General features: G+C 45.2%; 1 protein-coding gene across 2 annotated transcripts in view; it reads left to right on the forward strand.

Moving 5' to 3' along the window:
- The window catches only part of LOC138667101 (oocyte zinc finger protein XlCOF7.1-like), a 57,304-nt gene that overhangs the window by 16,911 nt on the left and 22,095 nt on the right, over positions 1 to 18,298 (forward strand). For both annotated transcript variants that reach the window (XM_069755410.1, XM_069755411.1), the window contains 3 exons: positions 14,768 to 14,923; positions 15,038 to 15,229; positions 15,304 to 15,427. In XM_069755410.1, the coding sequence (XP_069611511.1) occupies positions 14,822 to 14,923; positions 15,038 to 15,229; positions 15,304 to 15,427 (418 nt within the window). In that variant the 5' untranslated portion in view covers positions 14,768 to 14,821. The remainder of the gene's footprint in view (positions 1 to 14,767; positions 14,924 to 15,037; positions 15,230 to 15,303; positions 15,428 to 18,298) is intronic.

The raw sequence follows: 18,298 nt of genomic DNA on the forward strand, positions 1-18,298 counted from the left end.
GGGGTCCCCTACCTTGGCCAGTGCGGGGTCCCTGGAAGCGCCACGATGGGTCCAGGTAGGATTCCATGTCTGTGAGCGTAGCAGGTCGAGCGGTGTCCGGAGGATTCCATCTTCGGAGGGCCTACACCGGAAGTTAAGTATTATCCCCGATGGATCCTTCCATTCCTCTCTTGTGCTCCCCAGGGTGCTGTGGCACTTCTGGGTCCGGCGGCTGGGGGCGGGCTAAGTGACGCGGCACGGCGGCTGGGGGCGGTCCGGAGGCTTGCTGGTGTCGTGGCTGGGTGGTCCCCTCACGTGCTTCTGCGACCTCATTGGTGGTCGCGCTGGTAAAGCGTTAGGGGCAGGGCCTGGAACGCCGTCCCGGAAGTCGGGTGCCGGCTGGCTTTTTTTTTGCTCAGTGTAACGCCGGGTCGCGTGCGCGCGTCTCGCTGGGGGATGGTGGCCAGACACCTTGGGCGCCAAGGCGGGGGGGGGGGGGGGGGCATGGAGTCGAGAAGCGTGTCGGGTCCAGAGGAGAGGGTGATACCCCTGGCCAGAGACCTGCTGACCCGGATATCTGGGGGGGAGGTGCCATAAAAGGTCCTGGATGCCTGCAGTCAGTGCTTCTGAGCCATTACCAGGATGGATGTGGCAGAAGCTTCCTTAGAGCAGCAGGAGGACCTGCAGCATCCGATTGCAGAGCAACATGCTTCCGTGAGGCCCCGTATAAAGTCCCGACAGAAGTCCAGGGAGACGGGTATTGGTTGAGCAAGTGTTCTGTCCAGCCGCAGAAGCTCCTCCAGGGTGGAGAATTCGGCAGCATCGGCAGAGAAATGTCCCCCTTGTGATCATGTACCTACTAATCTGCAATATGGGTAAGAGAACTTTGTGAAAGTACACTCGGTGATGCTGTCTTCCCCTTATTTTTCTCTATCCTGCTAGGGGAAGAAGTATTCTGGAAAATCGAGGCACAGGGAATGTGCCGTTTGCAGCTGTTCCCTGCCAGACGCCTACCCAAAAAGATTGTCAGCCTTGTGTATGGCAGACGGAAGGGTGCAATGAGGGGGAGGATTAGCCTTCAGCTAGTATGCAGTGCTTTTTACTTCCCCCTTCTACAGGTAGCGTAGGAAACCCCCGACTTCACCACAAGCCTAAGGGAGATTATTAGGATGGAGGTGAAAGAGTCCCTAAAGTCCCTATCTCAGGAGAGTTCTAAGAAGAAAGGGAGTGGTGGTAAAATTAAATTTACAGATTCGAATTCCTTGGCAGACCTTAGAAGGGATGAGGATTCTGCGGGTCTTCTGCGGAGGACTCTAGCCGTTTATGTCTTTCTTTGGACCGTATGGAAAAATTCATTAAAGCGGTCATGGCGACTATGGGGGTGACAGATTCTAGGCCAGAATCTTCTGTGCAAGACGTAATGTTTGGCGGATTAGATCCTAGAAAATGCAGGTCTTTTCCACCTAATAGTAAAATTCAGAGCTTGGTAGGCAGGGAATGGAAGAGGCCGGAAAAAAGGGGTCCCTTCCTCCAGCATTTAAACGTAGATATCCATTTGAGGATCCCGTGGTAGATAGATGGGACAAGGCCCTGAAACTACATGCTGCAGTGGCTAAAGCCTCTAAATAATCTTCCCTGGTCTTTGAGGACATGGGCTCCTTGAAAGACCCTTTAGACAAGAAGGCAGACTCCTTCCTTAAAGGGACCTGGGAGATGTCAGCTGGCTCCATGAGACGGGCAGTAGCCTCTACCTGTACAGCCAGATCCATGATGGTCTGGCTGGATCAAGTAGAATCTCAGTTTAAAGGGACTCTGTCACCTGAATTTGGAGGGAACAATCTTCAGCCATAGGGGCGGGGTTTTCGGGTGTTTGATTCACCCTTTCCTTACCCGCTGGCTGCATGCTGGCTGCAATATTGGATTGAAGTTCATTCTCTGTCCTCCGTAGTACATGCCTGCACAAGGCAATCTAAATATCAAGAAGTCACGCCTGCAGCCCCTAAAAGTACAACCGTTATTTGGGTCTAATTTTAGACTCAGAGTCCGGAGTGCCGTTTACCGCCCGACAAGTTAATTCCCCTACGTTATCAGGTTCAGAATGCCTCTAATAACCCCGCCGTGTCCCTGTTGGGCTCTCTCTCATCCTGCATTCCCATGGTCCAATGGGCACAGTTTCATACGAGATCACTACAAAGGGATGTTTTGTTGAATGAAAGAATTCTCGAAGGTCATTTAGAAGGTCAACTGACCTTATCCCGGACTGCTGTAAAATCCTTTGAGTGGTGATTTTACCAGAAAAACCTTTCTAGAGGGGTTCCCTGGGAGTATAATATCACCCAATAGTCACTACGGATGCAAGCCCTACAGGTTGGAGGGCTCATATGAGTGAGGTTATGTTCTAGGGCTTATGAGAACCACATGAAGTAGAGGCGTCTTCTCACCTGAGGGAATTAACAGCAGTAGAGCGGGCAGTCAAAAAACTTCTTGTATATCTGCAGGGTGCAGATTGCGAGTTCTCGGACAATCAGGTCACAGTGGCTTATATCAACCACAAGTGCGGAACTCGTTCCAAACATCTGATGGAAGTAACAGAACACCTGTTCCAACTTTCAGAACAACATTTTCTATCTTTAACAGCTCTGCATATAAGAGGGAGAGACAATACCGCAGCAGACTTTTTAAGCCGCAACCTTCTGAGACAAGGCGATTGATCTCTAAAAACTGCCATTTTCAACCTAATTGTGCGGAAGTGGGGTCAGCCGAACATGGACCTCTTCGCCACCAAAAAGAACAGGAAAGTGAAACCGTTCTGTTCACCGAATCCCAAAGGAAACACGCTAGCAGTGGATGCCTTCCTCATAAAATGGGACTTCAGTCTATCCTATGCCCTCCCTCCCTTAGCTTTACTACCTCTAGTAAATCGCTCCCTTTTGGCCCAGGAGGGCATGGTTCTCATGCCTCATGACCGTTTCCAACCCTTGGGTACTGCCAGAAGTTTCAGATCTCCTATCCCAGGGCCCAGTATACCACCTGTTATGAACAGGTGATTCAGAACCACAATGGACCTAGTGGTTAAGAGCACACAAAGTGACCTGATAGTTACTAACATAGGACGAGCTCTGAGACGTGGGAACTCTGCTGACCGCAATCCCTAATCCTATCATATCACACTAGAGGTAGCCGTGGATTGCGCCTAACGCTCCCTATGCAACTCGGCACAGCCTGAGAAACTAGCTAGCCCTGAAGATAGAAAAATAAGCCTACCTTGCCTCAGAGAAATTCCCCAAAGGAAAAGGCAGCCCCCCACATATAATGACTGTGAGTTAAGATGAAAATACAAACACAGAGATGAAATAGATTTTAGCAAATTGAGGCCTGAGTTACTGAATAGACCGAGGGTAGGAAAGATAGCTTTGCGGTCAACACAAAAACCTACAAACAACCACGCAGAGGGGCAAAAAGACCCTGCGCACCGACTAATGGTACGGAGGTGCTCCCTCTGCGTCTCAGAGCTTCCAGCAAGCAAGAAAAACCAATATAGCAAGCTGGACAGAAAATATAGCAAACAAAAGTAACACAAGCAAAACTTAGCTTATGCAGGGCAGACAGGCCACAAGAACGATCCAGGAGAAAGCAAGACCAATACTGGAACATTGACTGGAGGCCAGGAACAAAGAACTAGGTGGCGTTAAATAGAGCAGCACCTAACGACTTAACCTCGTCACCTGAGGAAGGAAACTCAGAAGCCGCAGCCCCTCTCACATCCACCAGAGGAAGCTCATAGACAGAACCAGCCAAAGTACCACTCATGACCACAGGAGGGAGCTTGACCACAGAATTCACAACAACCACCCTCAGGTGGCGGACCTTCATCTGACGGCATGGAGTTTGAATGGTCGTTACTTAAAAAAACAAGGGTTTTTCTCCAGGCCTGATAAATACACTTCTTAAAAGCAGAAAAGAAATTACAACCAGGATCTTTGGCAGGACCAGGAACATTTTTTTACAGAACTCAGAAGTAGAAGCTGGCAAAAGGGTCCCGATAGCCCAGATCCTAGAGTTCCTTCAAAAGGGTTTAGATATGGGCCTCTCCACTAGTACCCTGAAGGTTCAGGTATCTGCCTTGGTGGCTCTTTTTTTCTATGATATCGCCGGTAACTACTTGGTTAGTAGATTTATTAAAGCGGCAGGTAGGTCCAGGCCAATAGTTAGGGATAGGTTTATGCCATGGGATTTAAACTTAGTTCTCACGGCCATGACTAAATCCCCATTTGAGCCCATTTCATCAGGCTGGGTGAAAATACTCTCAAAGTACAGTGACTTGCGAAAGTATTCGGCCCCCTGGAACTTTTCAACTTTTTTCCACAAGTCATGCTTCAAACATAAAGATACTAAATGTACATTTTTGGTGAAGAATCAACAACAAGTGGAACACAGTTGTAAAGTTGAATGAAATTTATTGGTTATTTAAAATTTTTATAGAAATTCAAAAACTGAAAAGTGGGGCGTGCAATATTATTTGGCCCCTTTAACTTAATACTTTGTTGCGCCACCTTTTGCTGCGCTTACAGCTGCAAGTTGCTTGGGGTATGTCTCTATCAGTTTTGTACATGGAGAGACTGAAATTCTTGCCCATTCTTCCTTGGCAAACAGCTCGAGCTCAGTGACATTTGATGGAGATCGTTTGTGAACAGCAGTTTTCAGCTCTTTCAACAGATTCTAGATTGGATTGAGGTCTGGACTTTGACTTGGCCATTCTAAAACCTGGATACGTTTATTTGTGAACCATTCCATTGTAGATTTTGCTTTATGTTTGGGATCATTGTCTTGTTCGAAGACAAATCTCCGTCCCAGTCTCCGGTCTTTTGCAGACTCCAACAGGTTTTCTTCAAGAATTGTCCTGTATTTGGCTCTATCCATCTTCCCATCAGTTTTAACCATCTTCCCTGTCCCTGCTGAAGAAAAGCAGGCCCAAACCATGATGCTGCCACCACCATGTTTGACAATGGGGATGGTGTGTTTAGGGTGATGAGCTGTGTTGCCTTTATGCCAAACATATCGTTTGGCAGTGTTGCAAAAAAGTTCGATTTTGGTTTCATCTGACCAGAGCACCTTCTTCCACATGTTTGGTGTGACTCCCAGGTGGCTTCTTGCAAACTTTAAACGACACTTTTTATGGATATCTTTGAGAAATGGCTTTCTTCTTGCCATTCTTCCATGAAGGCCAGATTTGTGCAGTGTACGGTGTATGGACATGCTGTCCCACCTCAGCTGTAGATCTCTGCAGTTCATCCAGAGTGATCATGGGCCTCTTGGCTGCATCTCTGATCAGTCTTCTCCTTGTTTGAGATGAAAGTTTAGAGGGACGGTCGGGTCTTGGTTGATTTACAGTGGTATGATTAATCCTTCCATTTCAATATGATCCCTCGCACAGTGCTCCATGGGATGTTTAAAGTTTTGGAAATCATTTTGTATCCAAATCCGGCTTTAAGCTTCTCCAGAACCGTATCACGGACCTGCCTGTTGTGTTCCTTGGCCTTCATGATGCTCTCTGTGCTTCAAACAGAACCCTGAGACTATCACAAAGCAGGTGCATTTTTACGGAGACTTGATTACACACAGGTGGATTATATTTATCATCATTAGGCATCTAGGACAACGTTGGATCATTCAGAGATCCATAATGAACTTCTGGAGTGAGTTTGCTGCACTGAAAGTAAAGGGGTCGAATAATATTGCACGCCACACTTTTCAGTCTTTGAATTTCCACAAAAATTTAAAATAACCAATAAATTTTGTTCAACTTCACAATTGTGTTCCACTTGTTGTTGATTCTTCACCAAAAATTTACATTTGGTATCTTTGTTTGAAGCATGATATGTGGGAAGAGGTTGAAAAGTTCCAGGGGGCCGAATACTTTCGCAAGGCACTGTAGCTTTCTTGGTAGCACTAACGTCAGCTCGGAGGGTGAGTGACATCCAAGCACTATCTAGACTCCCTCCATATACACAGTTTCAGGATGATAGAGTAGTTCTTAGGCCTGATCCTGCATACTTACCTAAAGTAGCTTCCAGTTTCCATAGGACACAAAATAATCCTTCCATCCTTACTCCCCCACCCAGCCAAGCAGAAAGAGATGAAGCTCCATACCTTAGATGTTAGAAGATGCCTCTTAGAAAACTTATCAATTACTGATTCCTGGAAGAGGGACAATGCCTTGTTTGTCTCCTTTCAAGGAACAAGGAAGGGCCTTAAGGTACCTTCACACATAACGATATTGTTAACGATATCGTTGCTATTTGTGACGTAGCAACGATATCGTTAATGAAATCGTTATGTGTGACAGCGACCAACGATCAGGCCCCTGCTGGGAGATCGTTGGTCGCTGAATAAAGTCCAGAACTTTATTTCGTCGCTGGACTCCCTGGAGACATCGCTGGATCGGCGTGTGTGACACCGATCCAGCGATGTCTTCACTGGTAACCAGGGTAAACATCGGGTAACTAAGCGCAGGGCCGCGCTTAGTAACCCGATGTTTACCCTGGTTACCATCCTAAAAGTAAAAAAAACAAACGCTACATACTTACCTACAGCTGTCTGTCCTCCAGCGCTGTGCTCTGCACTCCTCCTGTACTGGCTGTGAGCCGGAAAGCAGAGCGGTGACGTCACCGCTCTGCTTTCCGGCTCCCAGACAGTACAGGAGGAGAGCAGAGAAGCAGAGCGCAGCGCTGGAGGACAGACGGCTGTAGGTAAGTATGTACTGTTTGTTTTTTTTTTACTTTTAGCATGGTAACCAGGGTAAACATCGGGTTACTAAGCGCGGCCCTGCGCTTAGTTACCCGATGTTTACCCTGGTTACCGGCATCGTTGGTCGCTGGAGAGCGGTCTGTGTGACAGCTCTCCAGCGACCAAACAGCGACGCTGCAGCGATTCTGATCGTTGTCGGTATCGCTGCAGCGTCGCTAAATGTGAAGGGGCCTTTAGGGTGTCAAAAAGCACATTGGCTAGATGGATTAGGGAAGCTATTTCGCTGGCATACACGTCAAGTAGCAGGCCGGCACCTGAAAAGCCGAGGGCGCATTCCACACGATCCATGGCAACCTCGTGGGCGGAGAGGTCAGAAGTCTCCATTGACCAAATATGTAAGGCTGCCTCTTGGTCCTCTCCGAGCACATTTTTTAATCATTATAGGTTAAACTTGGGTGCTTCCTCAGACCTTTCCTTCGGTATAAGCTGTAGTCCATACTTAAGAAGTTACTACTCTCTGTAATTCTCTCGGTGGTGCGGTCATGGGCGATCGAATAAAGTTTTAGTTACTTACCGATAACGGTATTTTTCGGAGCCCATGACAGCACCCTTACATTCCCTCCCTCTTCTCTTTAGGGTGTGCACTTCTTCCTCTTATAAGGTTCACATGTAAGAAATATTTAGTGTTAAAGTGTTGTACATAATTTGTACCATTAACCATGGAGGTCCTCTCGTGCTCTGTAATCCAACTGATGCATGGGAGAGGTGCCACCCTTTTGTATCTGTAGGCTTCCTGTTCCTGAAGGGTGGATCCCCTCTCTCGGTGGTGCTGTCATGGGCTCCAAAAAATACCGTTATCGATAAGTAACTAAGACTTTTTATTTTCACAAGGGTAAAAGGAGAAATTGGACCACAAAAGATGTTGCTCAATGTCATGAACTGGGGGTGTTTGGTTGCCCCCAGTTCTTCATCAGGGATTTTATTATATCCCACTTCCGGTTTGGAACTTGCAGCTCTCTGGCGCTCCCCTTACCCTCAGGTCAGTCAGGGAACGTGTGCGTGATCACGTGTCTAGGTCCTCGCTGGCCCTGAACTTACCCTGTCTAGTGTTTATGAAAGCGAGACACTAGGCCCACTACTGCAAAAGACAACACGTGGAAGGTAAGACAAACAATGGGAAAATACACAACATATGGCACTCCTCTACTTCACCAACATGTAACTTTATTGCCTCAAGTATTACGAACACCTCAGCTTCTCCAGAGACCGACTCCTTCAAAGAGGTCAGTATAAATGAACTATAACCAGTAGTGATGAGTGAGTATGCTCGTTACTCGAGTTTCTCCGAGCATGCTTGAGTTGTCTGCCTAACAAACAGGCAATCCCCTCATGTATTCAAGCTGTCTAGCAGCCGCAAAACATGCAGCTGCGTTGACATAAACTAAATCTCCGAGCACGCCAAATACTTAGAGACATCCCAAGTATGCTCGGAGAAACTCGAGTAACGAGCATACTCGCGCATGACTAATAACTAGTGTTGAGCGAATATACTCGTTACTCGAGATTTCCCAAGCACGCTCGGGTGTCCTCCGAGTATTTTTTAGTACTCGAAGATTTACTTTTCATCACCTTAGCTGAATGATTTACATCTCTTAGCCAGCTTGATTTCATGTGGGGATTCCCTAGCAACCAGGCAACCCCCATATGTACTTATGCTGGCTAGCAGCTGTAAATCATTCAGCTGCGTCGATGAAACCTAAATCTCCGAGCACTAAAAAATACTCGCAGGACACCCGAGCATGCTCGGGAAATCTCAAGTAACGAGTATATTCGCTCATCACTACTAATAACCGGGCAAGGAATGAAATTAGCAGTGTGGTTATATAGAGGAAGGGAGTGGTCACAAGGTGCTGCAGCTGGGTACTCAAGCTCCAAGTTGACAGCCAGAAGAAAGTAAATCCACTCCAATTCAAGGTAAACGATAGACGGATCCTAATGAGGTCTGCGATCTATAAACCCCCAGAGCTTTTTTCAGTTTTGCCTTTTCGTTTTTCACTCCCTTCTTTCCCAGAGCCATAACTTTTTTATTTTTCCATCAATATAGCCATGTGAGGGCTTATTTTTTGCGGGACGAGTTGTACTTTTGAAATGCACCATTGGTTTTACCATGTCGTGTTCTAGAAAACAGGAAAAAAAAGTGTGAGGAAATTGCAAAAAAAGTGCAATCCCAAACTTGTTTTTTGTTTGTCTTTTTTGCTAGGTGCACTAAATGCTAAAACGTACCTGCAATTATGATTCTCCAGGTCATTACGAGTTCATAGACACCAAACATGTCTAGGTTCTTTTTTATTTAAGTGGTGAAAAAAGATTCCAAACTGTGCTACAAAAAAAAATGCACAGTTTTCCGTTACCCGTAGCGTCTCTATTTTTTGTGATCTGGGGTTGGGTGAGGGCTTGCTTAATTTTGCATGCCGAGCAGACGTTTTTAATGATACCATTTTGGTGCATATATGTTCTTTTGAGCGCCCGCTATTGCATTTTAATGCAATGTCGCGGCAACCAAAAAACGTAATTCTGGCGTTTTGACTTTTTTCTCGCTATGCCATTTAGCGATCAGGTTAATCCTTTTTTTATTGATATATTGGGCGATTCTGAACACTGTGATACCAAATATGTGTAGGTTGGATTTTTTTTTTTTATTTTGGGGCGAAAGAGGTGTGATTTAAACTTTTATATATATATATATATATATATATATATATATATATATTATATATATATATATTTTTTTTTTCTTCATATTTTTAAATACATTTTTAAATTTTGGCATGCTTCAATAGCCTCCATGGGAGGCTAGAAGCAGCCATAACTCGATTGCCTCTTCTACATAGAGGCGATGCTCAGATCGCCTCTGTGTAGTAGAATTACAGCATTGCTATGAGCGCCAACCACAGGGTGGCAGACGTTTTTTTGTAGTTGATGATGAGGTTTGCGCACGTGTCAGGAGGATTTTTGGTCCACTCTTCTTTGCAAATCATCTCTAAATCATTAAGATTTTGAGGCTGTCGCTTGGCTACTCAGAGCTTCAAGTCCTTCCATAAGTTTTCTATGGGATTAAGGTCTGGAGGCTGGCTAAGCCTCTCCATGACCATAATGTGCTCATTTTGAGCCACTCCTTTGTTGCCTTGGCTATATGTTTTGGGTCATTGTCTTGCTGGAAGATCCAGCCATGACCCTTTTTTAATGTCCAGGCGGAGGGATGGAGCTTGTCACTCAGGATTTTATGGTACATGACTACATCCATTTGCCCCTTGGTGTGGTGAAGTAGTCCTGTGCCCTTAGCAGAGAAACATCCCCAAAACATAATGTTTCCACATTAATGCTTGACAGTGGGGATGATGTTCTTTGGGTCATAGGTAGCATTTCTCTTCCTCCAAACACGGCGAGTAAGGCTACTTTCACACTAGCGTCGGAATCTCCCCGTCGCAATGCGTCGGGCAGAGATTCCGACGCTAGCGTTTAACGCACTGCACAACGGAGGCAGCGGATGCATTTCTCCGGCGCATCCGCTGCCCCATTGTGAGGTGCGGGGAGGTGGGGGCGGAGTTCCGGCCGCGCATGCGCGGTCGGAAAAAGCGCTCCGTCAGGAGCAAAAAACATTACATGTAGCGTTTTTTGCTCCCAACGGTCCGCCAAAGCACGACGCATCCGTCGCACGACGGATGCGACGTGTGGCAATCCGTCGCAATGCGTCGTCAATACAAGTCTATGGGGAAAAAACGCATGCTGCAAGCACTTTTGCAGGATGCGTTTTTTCTGCAAAACGACGCATTGTGACAGATTGCAGTTAACGCTAGTGTGAAAGTAGCCTTAATACCAAAGACCTCAATTTTTGTTTCATCTGACCACAGCACCTTCTCCCAATCACTCAAGAATCATCCAGGTGTTCACTGGCAAGCTTCAGACGGGCCTGCATATGTGCCTTGTTGAGCAGGGGAGAAATACTTGCAACAGGAGCAGAATAGCCGGTCTCAGGAGCGCAGAAGGAGAACACAGACACCAGTTAGGGTAAAACCACAACGCATTCCAACGGCGTGCGCCGTCTTCTTCAGGTGTATATCCACCTGAAGAAGACGGCGCGCGCCGTTGAAACGCGTTGTGGTTTTACCCTAACTGGTGTCTGTTCTCCTTCTGCGATCCTGAGACCGGCTATTCTGTTACTGTTGCAAGTCTTTCTCCCCTGTTGTGGGGTATCCGGCTGGAGCTGCGGGGACCTGCACACTTATTTACTCCTCATTGGGACGGCCGCTAGCGCTCCTTCTACAAACCGCCATTTGTTCTACATCCACTTGTTGAGCAGGGGGACTTTGCAGGCACTGGGATTTTAAACCTTTACAGCGTATTGTATTACCAAAGGTTTTCTTGATGACTGTAGTCCCAGCTGCCTTGAGATTATTAACAAGTTCCCCCCATGTAGTTTTAGGCTGATCTCTCCTCTTCCTCATGATCAAGGATACCCCAGGAGGTGAGATTTTGCATGGTGTTCCAGATCAATGTTGATTGAGAGTCAACATTTTGAGCCATCTTATGACACTGGATGCCTGACTGGAAACTCTGACGTCTAGTCAATCTGAAGCTTGTGCTCCCATAATGGATCCTGTCTTGTCTGATCCGCCTTGGTACTATGGGGATTAAAAGCAGTGCTGTGGCTCCTGGAGCAGTGCATGCACCACTTTGAAGTTTTCAGCCAGCAATTTTTTTCAGATCAGGTCATAGTGGGATTCCTGATGTCCTACTCATTCCTCTATGGGAGAAAGGGGCTGCTATCACCTTGGACCTGCAGGCCTTCCTGGTGGCCTTCCGTATGGTCTTTGAAGAGCCAAACTCAGAACCTCCTGCAAAAACTTCCCTTCCCAGCTTCCAGAAGCAGACCAGACGGGTGACGTGAGTGAGGAAACCGTCACGTCTGGCCCTGTTCTTTCAAAGACCCCCCGTTTGCTAGCCCGTTGAGGCAGAATCCGTGAAGCTCGACCTTGTTTGGCAGACTAAACAGAAGCCGGAACTCAGTCGTGACATAGGATTGCGGTATCGCTGTGATTGTGCAGAACATCCTGACAAGCTTTGTCAAGTGAAGCTTAAATTCCAAAACCTTGGCCAGTGGGAGAGGCTGCCCTGGGCATGAGTATTTTCTCTCCACAGATGACTGTGAAGAGTCTTTGTCAGACTCCTATATGACAACTCGAGAATCCAGTGGTGTTATCAGGTGAAGGACGAGCCCAACGTAGAATCAATCAAGTCATGTCTGAACTGCTTTAACTCCAAATCGGAGCGTTATACACAGAGAAGATCGCCTTCCATGTGCTGTCTGGCATTACCATTGTTCGTCCTGAGCTGAGAACTCGAGTGCCCGTTCTAGTCTGGAGACTACGCATAGTGCTATGTTGGAGACAGCAAGTCACAAGACATGTCTATCCCCATACGTCCAGTTCAGCCAGTAATGTCCCCATCTTCTTCACCAGGTCACCGAGTTTCTGTGTGGCTGTGTCTCCTAAGAAAGGGAAGTGGAAGCCATGTCCCCACACAGTCCCGATTATCTTCCAATAATCTGGCCCCAGGATCTCCCCACCTCATGGATGTGTCATCTGGGAGACCTGACTAAAGATGGACCCAGAGCAGGTATCTTCAGTCTCTAGTAGGTCTGGTGAAGACAACGTCAAGGTGGTGGCATCTTCCAAGTCTCTGCAATCCACCACCCTGGTGGAGGAACTCCAGTCGTTCCTTGAATCCTCTGGAGTGGTAGCTGATCTCAGCGTACAGAGATAGACTTACCAGTGCCTTGTTCCTGGTACTATGCCCGCTTCATCCTATGCTTAGGATGGCTTACTGAGAGAAACATCCTAATCGTGAAGATGGTGAGAGATGTCACTTTTCTTCTAGTGGACAGAAGTAGTCAGGGTTCTGAAGAGAAGTCTTGGGAGTCCGTGAAGAGGTGTCTGCTTTCTACATCTCTGCAGAGAGTCCTTTCGGGCTTGAAGAAGAGGGGGCATAAGGAGGGGTTATGTAATGCTACTGCCGGTACCCCTGCATAGTGTCCCTTTCCCCATCGATGCAGGGACGCCAGCTCACCTCCCCAGACTCACGGCATGGTCCCATCGTCCTCCTGCGTCCTTGTCACTTCCTGGTCTATGTGTGTGCCGTAGTCTGTCGCCACGCCTAGTACGCGCAGGACTGTAGGAAGAGTCTTATCTTCCTACTCTAGGTCAGAGGAACCAAGGGAAGACCTGCCCACAGGCTGTCCCAAAGCACAAACATGTTCCTCTTCATAGAGAGAGACAGACTGTGCTTTGGGGTGGGCCTTTTGGTTTCTCTGGCTAAGAACAGGAAGATAAGACTCGGCCTACAGTTCCGCCCCAGAACATGAGCATATAATTAAGTGAAAACACAGATTACACAAGAACTAAAAATGGATTTAATCACCCCAGGTACCATTTTAATTAGTTTAACTGCTATCCTGACAGTGTCTGTAGTGTGCTTAGCAACACCCTGCTGATAGGTTCTCTTTAAAGTGAACCTATCAGCATGATTGTACTGAGTAACCTACAGACACTGTCAGGTCGGCGCCGTTATACTCATTACGCTGACCTGACACTGTCTGTAGGTTACTGTGCACAATCGAGAAGTTTTTCTTTTAATTGGGCTCACCTGGCAAACTAATTATCTCAGGGTTTTGGGATTTATTTCAGTGATCCAAAGAACCCTGAGAAACAATGTAATCTGTGAGTTTATCTGAAAAAAAAACAAAAAATTACATCTTTATGACATTTAAATCCAATTTGCATAAGTTGGAACACGGTGAATATACACCCTGCAGTGTGCAGACAGATAGGAGAGAGAAATGCGTCAGCTCTACTGAATGTAACTCAGCCCACCCAAGCGGATAGCTCCACCCATCCACACTGCCAGCCCCACCCACCTTTACGCTAAGCCCCTACTCCTCAGTTTTCAGAGCCCAGAAGTGAGAGAGAATTTTGATGTGACGTCACGGGAAGCAGGACATTCTCATGCATAGATCATGTAACCAGAAGACCAGCCCACATTACAGCAAGATTTGGAAAATCACGATAGTTAGTAAAGTGCTAATCTATGGCAGTTAGGTCACAACAAAGCGACATGTAAAGTAGCTGCCAACCTCTTTAAGATTGGTTAAGCATTGGTGTGTTCTGTAGCATTTGGGCATGCAAATTGGATAGTAGCAGTAGTGCTATAGTTTCAGTAAGTTATTTAATGAGTATAAATACTGTTGCTGAAATTTTTAGTCATCATACTAATATATATGTCACTATTAGTAGTAATAGTCGCATGCAAGGAGGTGGTAGGTAATAAGACAAACTTGGTTACAATATTTTTATATACTGTAATTTTATTTTTATTGCTATGTATTTTTTACTATTATGTCTTATATTTGCGCACATGTCTCATTGAAACATTAAGTTACATGTGCCAATAAGATATGGGTAAACGTACGTTGTGGTATGTGTCTGTGCTAAAACACGGTAAAATAAAATATGGGAATTATATACAGACCACACAGACCCCTATATGCAATATGAGACCATACACAGCTCCCCTATATACAGTATGAGACCACACAGTCCCCCTATATAAGTCTGAGGCCATACACAGCCTCCTGTATACAGTATGAGGCCACACACTGCTCAGAAAATAGTATCATACTTCCACACATTTATTAAAAAAAAAAAAACCCTTGCTCCCATTCCCCTGGTGCTCTGCACCGGTATTTGCTGTGAGCACGGAGACACTGCGCCAAGCAGATACAATCTAGCAGTCTCATCACAACTGCTGTCTTGTTCGCACACACTGAATGATGGAAGAATGAGCCAGCGGCCATCTTACAGCTATCCACATCGTGAAGAGTGATTTTGAGATATTGTTTTGTGACGCATTGAACTTTATGGTAAATATAGAATGATTTGTTTCCGTTTATTGCTTTACTTTAATTATTTCAAATCTGTTCTTGCAGCACAGGATCCAACCCACTGAAGTTTCCAAGCAGTTTTCTTAAAATTAAAAGACAATGGTTGTTTCCATGACCAATGATCTAGATATAGGAAGGAGCAAAATGACTGAGAACATATTAAACCTCACTCTGGAGATTATATCCCTGCTGGCTGGAGAGGTGAGGGGTTCTGGGACAATGTAACAAGATAGAAGAGAGACACGACTAGATGGGTGAAGGATTATGTGAATGTGTATATACCGTAGTAGTTACTGTATGTCTTCCTTTATTCAGGATTGCATAGTGGTGAAGAAGACTTCTGGTGAGTGTGTGACCTCTACTGGGCATCACTATGTGTCAGAAATCTGGCACAAGAACCAGAGACCCTCTAGAGAGTCTGCATGTTGCTCATTGATAGAGGAGAGGAGCAACAATCACAAAATCAGAGAACTCGCTAACACCATTATTCAACTGCTCGCTGGAGAGGTGAGAATGTTGGAACATTATACAGTCACGCCAAATAGGTGCTTGAGTGATGACTATAACGTTGTGTGTGCCAGGTTCCTATAAGGTGTCAGGACTTTGCCGTCTATTTCTCCATGGAGGAGTGGGAGTACATGGAAGGACACAAGGATCTGTACAAGGATCTCATGATGGAGAATCATCAGCTCTTCACATCAACAGGTAAGAGCAAACCTTCAGGGTGTGTTCACACGTTGAGTTTTTGCAGCTTTTTTTATGCGAAGTTTAAGCTGCTTACAGAAAGCAGGTTTTACTTAATGTTTGCTGCTTTTTTTAGTTTTTTTAGTCTTTAGCTTAGTTTTTGCTGTGTTTTTTTGTTGCGTTGTTGTCAGGCTACATTTGACTCTTGTACATGCTGATAATGTTTAGTGCATAAAAAAAAAAAATCTGTGGATGGGATTTATAGAAAGCTTTTGCCCACTGTAGTTTGTTAAAAACGCTGCTTAAACTGTCCAGCAAGGCATGTTTCAATAGATACTGAGATGTAAATTTCTATTTCATGTATGTTGAGTTTTATGTGCAGATTTTCCCTATAGAATTATAATAATAATAATAATTTTATTTATATAGCGCCAACATATTCCACAGCGCTTTACAAATTATAGAGGGGACTTGTACAGACAATAGACATTACAGCATAACAGAAATCACAGTTCAAAACAGATACCAGGAGGAGTGAGGGCCCTGCTCGCAAGCTTACAAGCTATGAGGAAAAGGGGAGACACGAGAGGTGGATGGTAACAATTGCTTTAGTTATTCGGACCAGCCATAGTGTAAGGCTCGGGTGTTCATGTAAAGCTGCATGAACAAGTTAACTGCCTAAGTATGTAGCAGTACGGACACAGAGAGCTATTAACTGCATAAAGTGTATGAGAACATGATACGAGGAACTTTTTTTTTTGTTGTTTTTTTTTATGATAGGCCACACAGGGATCGTTAGGTTAATGTCTTGAGGCGGTAGGCCAATCTGAACAAATGAGTTTTTAGGGCACGCTTAAAACTGTGTGGATTGGGGATTAATCGTATTAACCTAGGTAGTGCATTCCAAAGAATCGGCGCAGCACGTGTAAAGTCTTGGAGACGGGAATGGGAGGTTCTGATTATTGAGGATGCTAACCTGAGGTCATCAGCGGAGCGGAGGGCACGGGTAGGGTGGTAGACTGAGACCAGAGAGGAGATGTAGGGTGGTGCTGAGCCATGGAGTGCTTTGTGGATGAGGATAGTAGTTTTGTACTGGATTCTGGAGTGGATGGGTAACCAGTGTAATGACTGGCACAAGGTAGAGGCATCGGTGTAACGGTTGGTGAGGAATATGATCCTGGCTGCAGCATTCAGGACAGATTGGAGCGGGGAGAGTTTGGTAAGAGGGAGGCCGATTAGTAGAGAGTTACAATAGTCCAGACGAGAATGAATGAGTGAAACAGTAAGAGTTTTTGCAGAGTCGAAAATAAGTCAAATTGCATTAGATGCGGAAAATCTGCAGGTAAAAATCAGGTTTTTAACACGTTTTCACTGCAGAAAGGCACTAAAAAATGCATGTCATTCACTGTATCAATAATGTTTTGTCAAAGCCAAATACCAGGAAGTGTTTAAAATGACAAACTAAAAAGAGACAAAAACTGCAGTGTCAAAATGCGATAAAAACACAAAGAAGAAATGAAAAAAAAAAAAAATGCAAATAATGTAATTTAGTTAATAGGTCCAGAAATGCTGCAGAGAATCTGCACAGTCAAAAACTCACTAAATACTCATCCTGTGAACCTGCACTTATTTTGAAGAAGAAATTAGCTTTAAGGGTCACCTGTGATTTACCCCTCACTAGATAATAACATAAACTCATACATTTCATGATGTAAAAAAAGAATCCGTGAAAATTAAGATAAAACCATACTATTGCCACAAAAAAACAATTAGGCTATGTGCACACGTTGCAGAATTGCAACTCCCTGCTGCGGGTATAACACATGCGTATTCCCACTAAACACTAGTGTTTTGCAAGCGTAATTAGCTTGCAGAATGCTAGCGTTTTCCAAGCGATCTGTAGCAATGCTTGGAAAACTGATTGACCACAGACTGTCCAGGAGTTGGCAGATGCTTTAGTCCAGGTCTGGGAGGAGATCCCTCAGGAGACCATCCGCCGTCTCATCAGGAGCATGCCCAGGCATTGTAGGGAGGTCATACAGGCACGTGGAGGCCACACACACTACTGAGCATAATTTCCTTGTCGTGAGGCATTTCCGCTGAAGTTGGATCAGCCTGTAACTTCATTTTCCACTTTGATTTTGAGCATCATTCCAACTCCAGACCTCCGTGGATATTAGTTGTGATTTACATTGATCATTTTTAGGTTTTATTGTTCTCAACACATTTCACTATGTAATGAATAAAGATTTAGAACTGGAATATTTCATTCAGTGATACCTAGGATGTGGGATTTTAGTGTTTCCTTTATTTTTTTTTGAGCAGTGTATATCGGATAAGACCCTATTTGCGCTGATTTCTCCTACAGCTTCATCATTGGTTAAAAATTCCTGTAAAGCACCTGAAGAGTTAATAAACTTTTTGAATGTGGTTTTGAGCACCTTGAGGGGTGCAGTTTTTTGAATGGTGTCACTTTTGGGTATCTTCTATCATATGGATCCCTCAAAGCGACTCAAAATGTGAGGTGGTCCGTAAAAAAAATTGTGTTGTAAAAATGAGAAATCGTTGGTCAACTTTTAACCCTTATAAATTTCTAACAAAAAAAAATTTGGGTTCCAAATTTGTGCTGATGTAAAGTACACATGTGGGAAATGTTGCTTATTAAGCCCTTAACGTCCAATGACATACATAATCCGTCATTGGAAGTCTTCCCCTTTTTGGTGCGGGCTCCGGATCTGAGCCCATACCTTTTCCGGCACATAACAGCTGATATGATCAGCTGATATGTGCCCGGAACAGCCCGCGGGTGGAATCGCGATTCACCTGCTGCTGTTAACATGTTAAATGCTGCTGTCAAATGCTGACAGTGGCATTTAACACGCAACGCGCAGG

The sequence above is a fragment of the Ranitomeya imitator genome, chromosome 2, assembly GCF_032444005.1.
Source record: "Ranitomeya imitator isolate aRanImi1 chromosome 2, aRanImi1.pri, whole genome shotgun sequence".
Classification (NCBI taxonomy): domain Eukaryota; kingdom Metazoa; phylum Chordata; class Amphibia; order Anura; family Dendrobatidae; genus Ranitomeya; species Ranitomeya imitator.